Source organism: Oculina patagonica, chromosome 8, assembly GCF_052425735.1.
Source record: "Oculina patagonica isolate OP01 chromosome 8, crgOcupat, whole genome shotgun sequence".
NCBI lineage: Eukaryota > Metazoa > Cnidaria > Anthozoa > Scleractinia > Oculinidae > Oculina > Oculina patagonica.
This window is the reverse complement of record NC_135765.1, coordinates 1,127,050-1,142,688: the sequence shown is the minus strand read 5'-3', so window position 1 is coordinate 1,142,688 and position 15,639 is coordinate 1,127,050. Positions and strand designations below refer to the sequence as shown.

The window sequence follows — 15,639 nt, the reverse complement described above, 5'->3', positions numbered from 1 at the left end:
GGATAAACCGTTTACATTAACGTTCTGGTGTCCTATTGCAAAATGCTGTTCTAGGTTGATTTTTCAGCCAGAAAGGTTGAAAAGTGTTGTTTTTGGAAAACCTCTAGTAAATCAACAGTTTTTACCGAGTTTGATACCAACTAAAAAGGTTGAACAATCAAACTAACTAGAAACAGGCATTTCCCAATAGGAAACGAAAAACCACAAGGAACCCAACTGAAAACTGTTGATCCCAAAACAATATAAACTTAGTGTATTTAGTAAAACGTTGCCCAATTGGTGACGACGTAGAGTATATTTATGCTGAGGGTAGTTTGTGCCCAAGGACGTTACCCCTTGTTAGTGCATGTGCTCACTTTGCCATCCACACGTGCGTTCATGCATTAGATTCATGCGGCTCCACGTTCTCAAACCGCTGTGAAGTAAACTGCTTTGCGCCGCGGCGCCAGCGGAAATACATCACGCCTATCACCACAGCTGCAATTAACACACCCAGCAGGATGACAATACCAGCTATCAGTCCACCTTTGTTAGACGCTTTCTGACGTTCCTCCACGGCTGAAATGACAGTAAATAAAAGATTTAAGCAATTTTATAAGTAAATTGCAACGTATAGACTGCAAAACAGTCGTATTAATTTTTTGCGAACGCGCGTGGTCTTCAAACAAAAAGTCTGGAGCGAATATCAAGACAGAGAGTCGGCGCTTCGCGTCTTACGAAAAGCGATTTAAGATAAAAAAAACAACAACTGTTTTACAGTCTAGTGTCCACGACAAGTACAGGGCACTTTTCCCCCTCATCTACGGATCTTTGACACTTTATTAAAGCTTTTGTTATTATCTTTTTATTATTATCTTTATACGTTAAGCAGTTGCTTGGGTAGGGAGGGGCAGAAAGTAAGATTAGGTGTTTCAGTAGTTGGCACAAGTCCTGTAGCTGACCATTTTGGAAAGCATCCTCCCTCCCCCTTCCCAGTCCCGCTCCCACTCATTTCCCAGTGATTCATACCTTTTGCTCTCTTTGCAGGCCAAGCAACTGGGAACACAGTCAGGTGACATAGCCCTTTGTTTTTAGGATCATCATCATCTGGATATATCACAGAGCAGTCTGGCAAAGGAATGCGGTTTTTCTTGAATTCTCCTCCACAATCTCTTCTGACCTAAAAAAAAGTAACAAAAAATAATGCTTGTTTGTTTTATGACTCGTGAATAAAATGTGCGCACTGTCCATTAAGAAATACTCCCCGAAAATTCGGATGGGGGTCTGCAGCACAATTCCTGAATTTTTTCAGACCAAAATATGCCGCAATTTTCCCTACCCTATTTCAAACCTCACCCAAAAATCGAAACCAAAAAATCCTACGAGATTTTTAGAGGGGTGCAATCAAACAACTGTAGGCTTGATTTACACGAAACAATTCGTGTCAAAGTGTTATCGCAAGCTTGTCTGCCCTTAAAAGGAGTTGAAATTTGAACAAACCTGCTCACAAACAGATCTGCAAGGCATATACACGGACAGATCGTTCGGCTTACATGGAGGGACAGTGGTATAACACAGGTACTTTTCTAACTCTGGTGAACATTTGGAGTTCAGGATGCTCTGCAGTGCTGTTTTGCTGGTCTGATCTTTCTCCAGCACAAACGTCTGATTATAATGCAGATCTTTGGGGCAGAACTTTGGTTCCACAACTTTGCTACACTCTCCACCACGTCTAGCGACTAGGAAAAGAAAAACAGAAAGAAAGTGGTTATGATTCTATTGGCAATGCAGCTGAACAGAAAGCAGAATGAACTATCGAGGGATAAGGGAGTGCGTTGGACTAGAAATAGGGATGGAATGGAACAAGATTTGATAGGATTCGATTACACGGGAGAGGGGGGGGGAACGAGACGGGACGGGATGGGATGTGATAGAATTGGGGAGGGGGGCAGGGACGGGACAGCACAGGCTGGGATGGGATGATCACTTTCAAAAGTTCTATCTTGGTGGTGCCGAGTTTAACTCCTCAGTCATATTCATCTTAACAGCCAACTGGTCAGAGCCTCCAACCAGAACAGCTTCTAAAACTGCACAGCTCTTATCGGTACAGGGTTCTGTATTGTAAGTAATGTAAGTATTGGATTGTAAGTAAATGCTGAGCCTTAAAGGGTAACAAATGAACCAGGAGCCCAGGGTGCACTCATTACCTGAGTCTGATAACAGGAAAACACCTTTTAGATCTAAGGCTTACTTTATTTCTGGCAGTAAGGAGGCTTTTAGCCAGGTGGGGGTCCAGGAGTCCTATGGACGACCACTTTTCAGAGAAAATTTATATGAATAACTGTATATTTGGAAATCTTAAGATACCTTTGCACTTATAACTGCAGAAAAACACATTGCATGCTCGTCAGGCCCTCCTATGGGAACAAAGTCAGGCCTTATAAAAATTTTGGACTCCCACTTTTTAAATCCTGGCTAAGACATATATTATCTGACACATTATATACAGTCATTGCCAGTTAATCCTTACCAGTAGAAGCAGTGCTTGGTTTAAATCCCTTGGGTTTAAAACAAGTGTTGGGTAAATAATCCTGCTGTGGTAACAGATCACAGAGGGCTCTAAACATGCCAGCATGTGAAGCCAGCGCCAGAAGTCCCTGACACTTGCTCACAAACTCCAAACAAACACTCCGACAGGGTAGAACAGGCTTCTGCACTCCTGCTACACACTTTGGCATGTAAAATGAACACATAATTGTCTTGCCGTATGGTGAACAGAGGTTTAAAAAGTTTAGGAAAAACTCCAGACTTTTTCCTTTGACTTGTTGATATGACTTGCCATCAATTGGTGGGAAGTCTGCAGTCAGGTCATAACCAGCACCTAGACAAGCTTTGGCCTTCAGAGGAACACAATTAGTAGGACCATCTGTGCATGTAAAAAAAAAATATGTGAGGAATACGGTGAAATCCTGATTGCTCAAACCCTCTGATTTCTTAGGCAGAGCCTCTAACAAAATAAGGAGCCAAGACTATGACCTTCCTGCACTCCCATCCATGATTTGAGGGAACTGTGAATTATTTAAAAATGTTTGAAGGGTAAAAACAAAACTTATCTTGGAAATCAATTTTCTTCAATTAAAAAAAAATAAAAAGAGCAATTTTTGAAAAGCAATTTAAAAAGTAAACACAGCCCAAACAGCATTTCTATTATTTCTTGACTTTTATGTGACAGACTGACTGACTAACTGACCAACAGACCAACTGACCAATCAATTGACTGACTGACTGATTGACTGACTGACCGATCGACCAACCGACCGACCAACTGACTGACTGACTGTGACTGACTGACTGACTGAATTGAATTACTGACTGATTTACTATTTGTCTGACTGACTGATGGAGAATGACTGACTGACTGACTGACTGATGTACAGACGGACAATGACTGACCGACTGACTGACTAACTGACTGACTGCCTGCCTGGCTTGACTGACTGACTGACTGCCTGACTTGACCGACCGACCTAGCGACCCACCGACTGTTGGATAGCTAGACTGACCATCCAATTTTCTCATCATATTACCTGAAACAGGAGGATTTGGTTCAGGGATTTTCCACGGCCATGGGACAGGCCAGCGCTTCAAGTCACACAGTCCATTTGAACTGTCTCCTGGTGGAAATAAGTAATCACAGTGCAGAGCAGGGATACTGTGAGCCTTCAAAACATCACCACAGTCACGAGTGATTCTCTTACAGAACTCCCTGCACGGCATGTGGACCACAGAAATATCTGCGGTGCATGGAGGCATACGGGTTTGGCACAGATATTTTTCAATATCAGGCGAACAACCCGAGTCTATAATAGGCTGTAGTAGGGTGAGTTCCGAAGCTTTTTGGTCCTTTGTTGGTAGAAAGGTTTTGTCATAGTGGAGGTCTTTGGAACACTTGGTAGATGTCACTGGGTAGCAGACATCCCTGACAGAGACTGCAAAGAAAAACAAACATATTTCAATCCTCGCTAAATAAGCTACAAATTCCCTTAACATTACAGAATGCAAATTTATAAGGTGGTGCAGTTTTCTATAGATTGTTTTAACAGTCTATTGTTTAAAATAAAATAAAACAAACAAAAACAACACAAAAAAAAAACAAAGAACTTTCAATCTCAAAATCTAGGAAGCCTTTCTCAAAATTGTGTGTTTCTTTTTACGATTCCTCGCCATTTTGCCATTCCCACCCGTTTTAAAAATGTACACGTACAGGCCAAAACAACAGGCATTTCCGCTAATACATCCTAGTTGCAAACCAGAACAGAAGAGCTGGATGTAACAAACATACTCAGCTGGGTAGTGGAACTAATCAGGAATTTTTTTGGCATGATGCACTTGTTTGGGGTCCCGTCATACACTGGCAAAAGGTCACACAGTGCTATGGTCATCCCCAGAGTCGAGGCCAATTGCAGCTCAACCTTGCACTTGTCGGTAAAATCCAAGCAAACTTGACGGCATGGCAGCATGGGAGTACCACTTCCAGGAACACATTTTGGAAGAAACAGGGAACAAAGAATTAAGCTACTGTAAGGGGAGCATGTTAATGGTGGAATAAGGATGTCCAGTAGGTCTCCTTTATGCTCTTGAAAGGACTTGTCGCCAAATTTAGGATATTTTGCAGTGTATTTGTATCCAGCATTGCGGCATGACTTCACAGTGAGTTCTTCACAGGTACCAATGGCTGGTGAAACAATAATGCAACAAATTATTTAATATACCAATTTCAGTACTAAGTTGACCATGGTTAACAGGGGTGGATCCAGGATTTTTCTTAGGAGGGAGTGCACCACTATGGAATGGCCACATCATTTGTTTTCGCACCCCCTGCACCCACCCCTGGATCTGCCACTGGTTATATACTAGATTAAAGTCTGTCCACCCACAAGCCAGTGCAACATTGGTTTTCCGACAGTAGCAGTTGACGCATATGCCTTAGTTTGATGGATTTAGGATGTTAGACAATGCTTGCCAAGACTATATTTGCCAAGATTTTTGAGCATGCTATGATAAAAATTCCATGAAATTTTAGGTACCATGCCTCACTATGAAAGCAAGGTTTGAACATGATAGATGATGAAGGTGCTTAACTTGATGTTTACATCATTTGTGAACAATCTGGAAGGGTTGCAGACAGTCTGTCAGATCTCCTCATTCTTGTTCAAAAGCCAGGTTTCACTTTCTTAGTACATAAAGAGACCCTATTCAGCAGAATTTAATTGTTTATTTTCACTCTGGCTTGCTTGCGGTTAGCTTGTATCTGATGGCAGGCTTTTAGCCAGGATTTAGAAAGTGGCCGTCCATTTTTGTTGTGGGCCGAAGGCCCACATAGCATGGCGCCGCAGGCGCCATGCTTCTAGAGGGGTCTGGGGGTATGCCCCCCCATAAAATTTTGAAAAATTGAAGCCTCTAAGACGTGATTTCCACGATTCTGAGCAGCTGTAAACGTCTTTCAATTAAGCTATTAAACCGCCGTTTTTCCTTGATAATTTTACATCCTTTCCTCAACTTACCTTGTTTAACATTGAACTATATTTGGGACAGAAACTCCAGTTGTTATGAACAGTGATTGAAATTTGAAGTTGTCAAGCCACGAACTTACACGAAAGAACGGATATGCACCCACGTGCGTATTTATTTTTAGCACCTGGCAGAGCAGCCTGGGCACGACTTGGGGAGTTAATATTATTGAACAGCGGCTTTGCTTGTGAAATCGCTTCGCTTAACTTTGATTCATGCGAACAAAACAGTAAGGAAACTCGCTAAAAAAAGTGTAAATAGAGAAGAAAAACACGCCAGCAAGACTAAAACAACTCTTGAGAGCAAAAAGGAATGTAAGTTTTTTTAATTTATACACACTGTTTTGTTACATTAACCACAGAAGTTCGTAAATTGCCACCCAAAACAGGCCGTCGAAAATCACCTATTTCTGAAAAGTGGCCGTCCTTTGGACGGCTGGACGGCCGCCTGGCTAAAAGCCTGTCTGATGGTTAGGACACTACTATTGATTCAATGCATACCATTACATGTAATATTGCCCTGATCAATAAATAAAAGCTAACTGCAAGCAAACTGGAGTGAAAATATACTAAAATTGGTGCCATTCCACATAAAAGGGTCACCCCACACAAGTGCAATGTTGGCTATAAAGACTCATGGGGGCGAGGGACCTTAATTTGTTTGTTTATCAGGTACCTCTATGGTGAGGCTAATTCAGCTGAAACGTAAGAAATGGTGTCAAAAAATACCCACCAACACTACCTTATGTACTACATGTACCATACTTACGGGGTGGGGGTGGTCTGAATTTCTTAGGCCATTGAGCAGGCCACTCTTTCACTTCACAGAGACCTGTTGCATTATCCTCCCTGGGATAAATATAATCACAGTGCGGCAATGGTAGACCAGATTTTATGAACTGTTTCCAGCATTTCTTGTTGATTGTATCGCAGAGCGATTTGCAGGGTATATATGTCACACTTGGTCGGTTTGGATAGCAAGGTGGAAACTGTGTGTAGCAGATAAACTTTTCTAACTCCTTTGAGCAGTTGCTGTCGATGACCACTTTGAATATTGTATCTTCTGCTTTTTGTAAATTTGTTGGAATTAATGTTTTGCTGTAGTGCAGGTCATTCTTGCATTTCTGGTCGACAACATCATAGCACACATTTGTTACTGGTCCTGTAAAATGAAATAACTGCATGAAGTGTAAACCTTAACAGTTTAAAATTATTAATAAATATCAAAATGTTGTAATAAAATAAAATAAAATCAGAGAGGAGGGGTGTCTAATGGTAAATGCGAGACTTTGCGAAGACGGCGAGACTTATATATATTTTCTGCGAGCCTGAGACCTTTTTAGCCTTGCAAAAGAAATCAAGACTCCGAGAAGGCGTCAAAGAAAAATTTGAGACGACAAGACCCCTGAAATTTGGCTAAAATTTTGCAAGACACGCATTTTTTGAAGGACCATTCACCACCCCTAGAGAGGGGTTGAGGTGTTTTTAAGGTGTCTTTTGCGGCATGTGGATTTTTCTTTTTTGGTATTTGGTTGTTGGTTTTTGGAAAAAATACTAGCGGTTTTTTGGATTTGGTTTCCGCTGTGGTTTTCACCCATTTGGTTTCCAGTTTCTCTTGGGTAATTATGACCCCAATTTCATATGCTCCACATGTCTCCATTGTATCAGATTGATTAGGGTTCTGGAATTCGGCATGAATAAATTTTCATTTTTTTTTCTGGTGACAATTGAAGATTTTTCCATTTCAGTCCATCTTTATTAGGAGCACAACAACACCTCTAAGGTATGCCTTATAATTAATACAAATTTTACAATCTCAAATTTGATGCAATTGGCCTATGATTCCAACCTTTTTAATAATTCTATGCCATGGCAGCATGTCACAGTGGCATGTCATAGCAGCATCTAACAGTTCTGGACACGTCTGCTACAAACTTCTTTTCGACTCCTTGTAGTTTAAAGCCTTTTAAAGTCTAAAAGTTTCTTGAGACCTTCATCAGTGCATGATTGTGTAAAGATCAAATAACGCAGCTGAATAACCAAACCCAAAGGATGTTTAATTGACCCCAGTAGTGTAGCTGCTCTTGTAATTAAGCTTGTAATTTTACTGGCCTCTAGTGAAGCAGTTGCTATTGTTTTTGGGGCTAGGGGCATTGTTCCTGTTGTTTGTTCTATTGTTTTAGGGAGTCATTCATGCGAGACCTTGTGAAAGCTGCTACATGACCATTGACACTTCTAATTTTAATGCATAATTTATTAACTACATACAACAGATAACCAAATTGGCTAAAAAATTGGAGAGCTTGAGTTCCCCTGGAGAAAAATTAAAAAAGCCAAAAGATTTTCGACGTGAATAATTTATTTGAAAACAGTTACCTTTATTGTTCTTATTGCGGGCCCAAGAGAGGCCCGCAACCCTAATCTTGACAGTGACCAGCGGATTGCGTTTTACGCGTGCGCGCCACATTTATAAACCAGGACCGAACCGGAAGTTGAAAATTTTTGTTCTTCCACTAAGCACGATCGGAATGCGAAAAAGTGTTAATCACGACAGTTTGTCGTAACACCGGAAGAGAAAAATCTGTTCTCCAAGAGCGATGTTTTAAAAACAGCTTGTCACATTAGATAAACCTTCTGTGACATTGAAGGCGTTATGTGTTGCTTTTGAGAACATTTGCTGTGATTGTATCACAGATAAACCACGGTAAAGCGAATGATTCCAACAACGGTTATTGTCGAGAAATTCGTTATAACACTGACAACATAGCGAGTTTACCGACTGAGAAAAATCACATCTAAATTCACACTGCACCGCGTGCGAAAAATCCTTGCGTGACGCGTTACTCAGAATAATTGTCTATTGTCCATTTGATCATTTCAGTCCTCCTTGTTCAGTCGTTTATTTATAATTATCGGCACTGCCTACCAGTACTTTGTATAAGTGCGTCAAGGCCCGCACTTTCTAACCTGTGGTTACCACTAGTTATATTAGCATAACCTTACTGAAAATATGCATGCATTTAAATACATAATTTATTAACTACGGCAAGTAAACATAATTGCCCCAAAACTCTCACCTCCCGAAGAAGTGTCCTTAAAGTTGGAGGGATAAAAGCATTCTTTTGACTGCCCGTCTCCATCAGGTAGCAAATCGCAAAGCACGGTAAACATTCCAGCTAGCCCTGCAGCTCGAAGAGTACTTTGACATTCGGAGACAAACTGCGTGCAAACTTTACGACAAGGGGACCATGCTGTGCTTCGTCCTTCTTCGCATTTCGGCAGGTACAGCGAACATAAGATCGTACTGGCCCAATCTGGTGAACACGTTTCCAATAACGGGATGTATATGTTCAGACTAGCAGCGTGAAAATCTTGATAGGGCGTGCCATCCACATCGGGAAATCTTGCAGTGAATCTGTACCCTGCATTTGAGCATGATCTTACAGTGACCGGTTCACAATATTCACAAGACACCAGTGCGATCGAGCTAGCCAGCAACATAAAAATGTAAACTAGGTACATAGTTCTGTCATTTACATGGAAATCGTCGTTGAAAGTTGCACAACAACAACCTTCAATAGTGTTACGCGCTCTCGTGCCTCTTCGCTCGTCTCTTCGCTCGGTGAAAACAACAACTTGATTTGCCCGCGATGTGTTGACAGCGGTTGAATGGAATAGTCAATTAGCATTGTTTGTATTACAACGGAATTGTCGTCAGGTATAAAGTCTCTTCAACCGTGCGACAATTCACGCAATATTCACAACCCGTGGGCCAGCATCACGCTATAATTGTTTTGTTCAAAGTCACTGACTTTTCTTTGTAAAATGGTTCCATGCACAATTATAACAATACAAAGTACACATTTATAAAAAGTTAAAGGTTTTATCAAGAGAGGATGACTGTCTTACAGGTTTTTTTTAATAATCAATCCAGGGTACTGTCCCTCCTTGCTTTAAAGAAGTGTTTCTCTAAAAGAGGAGTGTGGATAGATAGCGGCCTTAGTTTATTGGTCTTTATTCCACTATGTTTCTGCCAATTACGGCTCCCACAGGATTTCAAGGCCATACAACTATATTCGTAGAAAAATTGATGTAACCCCGGGATTTAACCTCACATCCTTTCACATTGAAACAGGTCCCTTTCTTGGTCAATGAATAAACTGTATATCGATTTATCGATTTCCATAAAGCTTTAATTAATTTTATGTGAAAAGTGCATCATCCAAAACTTCACATTTGTTTGTTTGCTTTGTTTTGTCCTTGCAAAACTTTATTTCAACTAAAATCGGTGTGAACGCACCATCGCCTTCTTGGAAATGAGGCTGACGGTCACAACGTCACCGATTTAACATGTTAGGACGCCTTGTGACTGGCATACGACCATTAAGTTGCCTTAAGCACGTTATACGGCAAACGGCAAACGCGAGCTTGCCTTTCATTTTGCTACCTTTTTATCGAATTCTAAAATTTATCCCTCATAAAAATAAGGAAAAAATCCCACGTTGACAACAAATGAAATAAACGGCATGCAGTGCATGCAGAGGCGATGACGTTTCCCAAGGCGGTCTTAGCTAATTTTCAGGAAAATTAACGTATACTAAATAAAAGTAGCTGACAATTTCTGTGTTGAATGATTGTTCAACAAAAAGTTGCGTTATTTTGTAGTGTGACATTCAATATACGATATTCAATACTTCTCGCGAGCGACACGCAAGGTCAAGAGTTTCCATTGTATTAGTAAATGTAGAGATGTGATCATGTCTGTTCACTGAATTCAATAAAACTCGCAAATACATAATTTGTCTCTTTCGTTCATACTTTGTATCAGTCCTTTCTAATTTTCCAGGCGTATTTTGCTTCGTGTTTTTTGCAGCGATTTCTTGTTAACTCATTTGGTTCTATATTGAGTCCTATTGATCGGTCGATCGCAACAGAATCGAAACAGAAAATGGTACAAATTCCGCCCACTGCCTCTGGCATAAGGCTTGACTGACGTCATCGCCTAAAAATTACTCATTTCAGCTTACGAAAACCAAATGGCAGACGGCAGAAGTTGATTTTTTCCCGTTCGCGGGAAAAATAAACGTCATGCTTAACCTCTCTGTTAACGGCAAACGGCAAAGACAACTTCTGATTTTGAGTTATTTTCTTCTAATCCGTAAATAAAGCATACAAAAATGGAATAACGTCTCCTACTATCCATTGCAAATACAAATAATTTCACTCTACTGTACATACAACTGAAGAGAGACGGCAAAAGTTTCATTTTTGCCGTTTGCCGTTTGCGGTAAACGTCATGCTTAACCTCTCTATTTTCCAAATTGACAGCTCAAGACATCAAGACATGGTGAGTAGGAATAAATGCTTTATTTGTCGTGGAATTTGAAGATAAATTTGTTTTGAGTTCAGTAACTTTATTTACATTATGACTTCGTATATAGTATATAATATATATTTACAGCTAACTTAAATTTATTATAATTTACAACTTAAAACAAAGCGTCGACTTCAGTCAAGAAAATCGACAGAAGAAATGTTTTACCAGCTATCCACATACAAATTCACCTGACTTGTCTCCGTACATTTCTTATAATGCGAGCAAGAAGAAGATGATATTTCAAGATAATCTAATTTCTCTTTGGTGATCAATTCATATATTCCCATGACCTCAATGACTGCCTTTGTATTATTATGTTAAGGAGAAAAACATTTTGAACACTGGATTGAACGTCGGTGCCATCCATGTCATGTCTGGGAGCATGTGTTCTCACATTGTGATTCATTGTTAAAACTTCTGGATTCATTGTTTTCTGGGCTTTTTATACTTATGGGGAATGATCATGATAATTCAACGTTGACTTTTGGTGTTTTACACCGCAGTGATTCCATTCATAAGATCGCGGTTACATTATTCTCAGTGGCAAGTTGCGTGACGTATTTTTTGAATCCGCTGGTTTACACTTCCCGCGACAAGTCATCTGCACGTGCGTGACATTGTCAGAGCACGTCACTAACACTTTCTGTCACGTCACTGGGTGCCACACGTGACGATCGTCTTACCGGCAAAACCTCCGCTATGCAAAGGTACCAAACCTGAAAAATACACATACCAAGAAATTAGGATTTATTTTCACTTAACTGGCATCTTTTCAAGTTTATTTGCCATTTATTTGGATTCGGACAGAACAGGTGGCTTGGCTTGAGTAGAAGAAAGCGGACTCCTCGGCGACCGCACCCTCCCCGCCTTCGTCCTCTCGTCCCAACCTTCTGTGCCTCGTAGCTTCAAGGTGGTAGCTTGCATAGCTGGCGGTTTTGCGGTTTTGTTGGGGTTAATGCGCGCGCGAGCAAGCGGCGACCTTCTTCTCTTTCGGCCCCTCGCGGCCTTGCCACTTGTTGTCGCGGCTTCCCGCTTTCTAGCGAGTGTGTTAACCCCAACAAAACCGCCAGCTAGCAAGCTATCAAGATGGTTACCAGACACACGAACAAAAACGTTATACAACGCTCACTGACCATGAACACCCGGACCGGGTTGTTCAAAGCGTGATTCAGCTAATTAAGCCAGTTACTATGAAGTTCGATTTTAGTTTTTTTTACTCAGCTCACGGCTTTCAGTTTTTTTCGTTTTCTGTTTATATTTATCTGTCCTCCAGTTTTGACGTCGACTCATCTCAAACTTCACAATACAAAACTTAAACAATAAAAGCACTTTTATACAAGAAAGATTGAACTCTCGATCAACGTTAAACCTGGGTTAGTGCCGGGATTTCGGCCGACAACCCGGCCCAGCAGTGCACGCTGCTAATCGGCGCCTTGCGCCTCCCAGTAATTCGCGCGTCACAAAAAGATACCTCCAAAGAAAAAAGAGAGTGATTTGCAGTCCACACAGAAGAATCCAGTGTAGTCATACTTACAATTATTGCCAAAAGCATCACAAGAATTGCTCCTAAGACGCCCGCTATCGCCGCAACGACCTTCACACTTGGAAGTCCTTTTATAATTAGCTTAGTGGTCGGTAATGCGGGCGCAGTTGTGTAGTTAGATTGACTGACAGCCTTTATGCTTGTTGTTGGTGACATAGTTGCTCCAGAGGAGTGAGTCCAAGTCTTTGTATACGTGTATGTTGAGTGTACCAAGCTTTGTGCCGCACTTGATGACGAGGAAGTCATAACAGATGAAACAATGGCGGTTGTTCGTAAGGAGTTCATTGTAGTTTCATTAAGAGACCAAGAGTTTGTCGTAAAGTTCCTTTGGATTGTCGACGAAGGTAAAACTGATGAGCTGGGTGAAACCGTGATGGTTGCAGCTTGATTACCTTGAAAACTGCTGCTTAGGAGAGCCAAGGTAGCTGAAAATCGGAATAAAAAATGAGTAAATTCAAACATACAACTAATACTTTTAAAATTAAAAATGGACGAGTAACCAGAATAAGACATTCGGTAAAGAGATCTCTGCTTAAAAAATTAAAGATAAAAACAAGCTTTCGACTACCAGTCTGTAGTCTTTAACGAGTAATGTTACTCGTTACTCGTTAAAGACTACAGGCTGGTAGTCGAAAGCTTCTTTTTATCTTTAATTTTTTTAAGCAGAGATCGCTTTTCATTGAATTTTTTTACCGACCTTTTAAAATGTTTGGAATGGTTATCCCGTTGTTCGGACGGTAAAAGGTTTGAACGTTTTTGAACTAGGATCTCATTTCTCTTTTTATACCGACCAAGGTTGCAATCTTCAGTAATCTAAAGGAAAATCAAGACCACCCCTCACCCTTTTCAGTGATGAGAAAATGGCGCGTCAGTTTTGGTTTTAGTGCAAATTAATTATTGATCTGGGGCGAAGGGGTGGTTAATTTCTCTTCTTCAAGGCCAAAACTACTCACACTTACTAAACCAGTGCAATGACCGGAAATGTTGGCGAGCCAACAGATTAGATTGCGTGATGAGCGCGAAGTGCGACTTTCGCGCGTTTTTCGCTTGTCACGCGATACGCTGGGTACAACCGGTGCTCGGGCCATAGCTTTAGCGTGACTTTTCAAAATTTCGCAATCGGCTACTTGTGTAGTGTCTGTACTGTTTTCGATTTTTTCCCTTGCTGCCATAGCCTGCGTCTGTTGTCCGTCTGCAACGCAGGCTAGGCTTTCCAGGCTTGGTGTGACAAGGCCAGAGCATCGCATTGCTTCATTTCGAGAAAACCACGAAACTACAGGAAGAGAAAAACGACGATTGCGACATCTACACTGGATTGTTGCCCCTGTTTTCGTAGCTTTCTGACATCTAGCTAATGATAGCTTTTTTCGGTACATTGATGGCTTGATTCCATCTCATTAAAATTCTAAAACATTCCTTCCGTAATTACATGTCAAACATGACGTAGAGAAAAAGACATTTTAAGCTTATTGATGTCATGAACAGGGTGTTAAACAGATTAGAGGGCGATGATTACGTATGTACAAGTAAATAATTCTGATCCATGCCTGGTGCGACACAATTTTCTTCCAAATAAGTCTAATAAGAACTTCTAGAATTGCCTGCTTCGACTCACTAGTCCGGATGTTGGCGCGCCGGACAAATGATTCACTCTTTATTGAGCTGTTATGTGAAATATTTTCAAGTGCGGACCTACATATTTGTTTAGTCTGAGAAGTTAATAAATGTTTAGAGGGAAATAAAAAAGTTTATCTTAAAAAGTATCCGGAGCAATTCAATTCGGTACTGTCTGAATTAACTCTATTTTAACCAGTTCTACTAAACGTGACATATTAATGTCAAAAAAGACCGTCAATTTCTTCAATTTTACATCTTGTTTAGTTTTACCAAAACTTTTTGAATACCGAAGTTTGTTTAGTTTACCCTTCGAACGTCGTTTACATTATGTTGTCAAAAGACTTCGCGGGTTACATTGACGGATGTCGGACTGTGGCCCTAGCTGGTTTCTAATGTTAAAGCTTTTAGATTTCAGGTTTACTTCCTCGCGTTTATTTTATGCAGTTGCATGCAAGTCAGTTAGGGGAAGTTAAAAAGTTTTGGCTGTCCTTTAGAACAAGAACATTTATTATTTTCTCTGTGGTTGTCATGTTTTGAGATTTAGCCATCAGGCATTTCCGATGTCATACAACATCCACTGACATGAAAAATGTAATGTTTTTTGTCCCTGACACAGTGAGCAATGCAATATAAAATATGGATATTTATCCTACAGGGTCGTTACAGCGCGTATACGTAATATAGAGTCTTATCATAGTCAGTGAGGATTGATAACTAACATGATTAACTCATTTCGTAAGAGAACAAACCTTACCTTGAATGATAGCCAACAGAGTCTTCAAATGGAGCAGGCAGCCGAAATGTCCATTCGTCGACATTTATGCCTTTGTAAGAACTTTAAACAAAAATTGGCGAAATAAAAAGCGACACAACAATTCTCCAGACTGTTCTGAACTCAGCGGTAGGCTGAAGAACACTAAACTGCCAAAGATGTTCGATAACTGAAGTTTGTCAATATCCACTCTCTCCACTGTGTGGCGAAATCTTCTTATTCAGCTTACCGTAATATCTCACCGTGAACAATAGCTGTTTACATATTCCGACATTTATAAAGTTTACATTAAAGGTTACACAGGAAAGAAAGTCAAATTAAAAGCGACGATGACGCTCGGACCACATCCGTTTCAGCGAACAATGTTTCATCTCATGTCGTGAGTTTAGAGACATCGTCCCGTATTTAGCCACCAGCCCTTTACATGACCTTAGTTTTCTCAAGCCCTTTCTTGATCGAATGTCAGTCACAGAAGATTTAAACTTGATCTTGTCACACAATAAAGGCAAAAGATATCAAATGAAGCCTTTTACAGAAGAAACAGCTAATAACGCGCGCTACTAAATAAAATTGATCTACATTTATCTTGTGAAGATTTCGTAAGATCAATTGTCTGGCCATAAACGTGTCATAAACGTCTATATCGAGTCTATAATAGGAAGGTTTATCTTTAAACGTGAGCTATACGGGAAATTATTTGAACTGCCCGGTAGGTGATAATGAGTCTTTAAATGTCAGGGCGTGATATCTAAAGTTAATTAAATTTGAGTTAATTTGATAT

The 15,639-nt window shown here is 40.5% G+C and overlaps 2 protein-coding genes across 2 annotated transcripts; both read right to left on the bottom strand.

Moving 5' to 3' along the window:
• Window positions 1–149: 149 nt before the first annotated feature.
• On the bottom strand, window positions 150–9,153 carry LOC144661954 (uncharacterized). The gene is made up of 8 exons (XM_078522672.1): window positions 8,627–9,153; window positions 6,319–6,711; window positions 4,322–4,714; window positions 3,567–3,968; window positions 2,510–2,905; window positions 1,480–1,718; window positions 1,009–1,159; window positions 150–558 (listed from the first exon to the last, which is right to left on the bottom strand). The coding sequence occupies exons 1-8, from the start codon at window positions 9,069–9,071 to the stop codon at window positions 377–379; spliced, it is 2,601 nt and encodes an 866-aa protein (XP_078378798.1). The 5' UTR covers window positions 9,072–9,153; the 3' UTR covers window positions 150–376.
• A 2,030-nt stretch (window positions 9,154–11,183) lies between these two features.
• LOC144662906 (uncharacterized) lies at window positions 11,184–15,363 on the bottom strand. Its single transcript, XM_078523841.1, has 3 exons — window positions 14,841–15,363; window positions 12,461–12,894; window positions 11,184–11,642 (listed from the first exon to the last, which is right to left on the bottom strand). The coding sequence occupies exons 1-3, from the start codon at window positions 14,902–14,904 to the stop codon at window positions 11,547–11,549; spliced, it is 594 nt and encodes a 197-aa protein (XP_078379967.1). The 5' UTR covers window positions 14,905–15,363; the 3' UTR covers window positions 11,184–11,546.
• Window positions 15,364–15,639: the final 276 nt, after the last annotated feature.

Bases quoted from the DNA above. Each gene is read 5' to 3' on its own strand.
- LOC144662906 (XM_078523841.1), bottom strand. From the start codon at position 14,904: ATGTCGACGAATGGACATTTCGGCTGCCTGCTCCATTTGAAGACTCTG. The intron at 12,895-14,840 runs GTAAGGTTTGTT...TCCGATTTTCAG, and splicing joins TCTGTTGGCTATCATTCAAG to CTACCTTGGCTCTCCTAAGC. The intron at 11,643-12,460 runs GTAAGTATGACT...TGTATTTTTCAG, and splicing joins TGATGCTTTTGGCAATAATT to GTTTGGTACCTTTGCATAGC.
- LOC144661954 (XM_078522672.1), bottom strand. From the start codon at position 9,071: ATGTACCTAGTTTACATTTTTATGTTGCTGGCTAGCTCGATCGCACTG. The intron at 6,712-8,626 runs GTGAGAGTTTTG...TTCATTTTACAG, and splicing joins TAAGGACACTTCTTCGGGAG to GACCAGTAACAAATGTGTGC. The intron at 4,715-6,318 runs GTAAGTATGGTA...TTGTTTCACCAG, and splicing joins ATTCAGACCACCCCCACCCC to CCATTGGTACCTGTGAAGAA.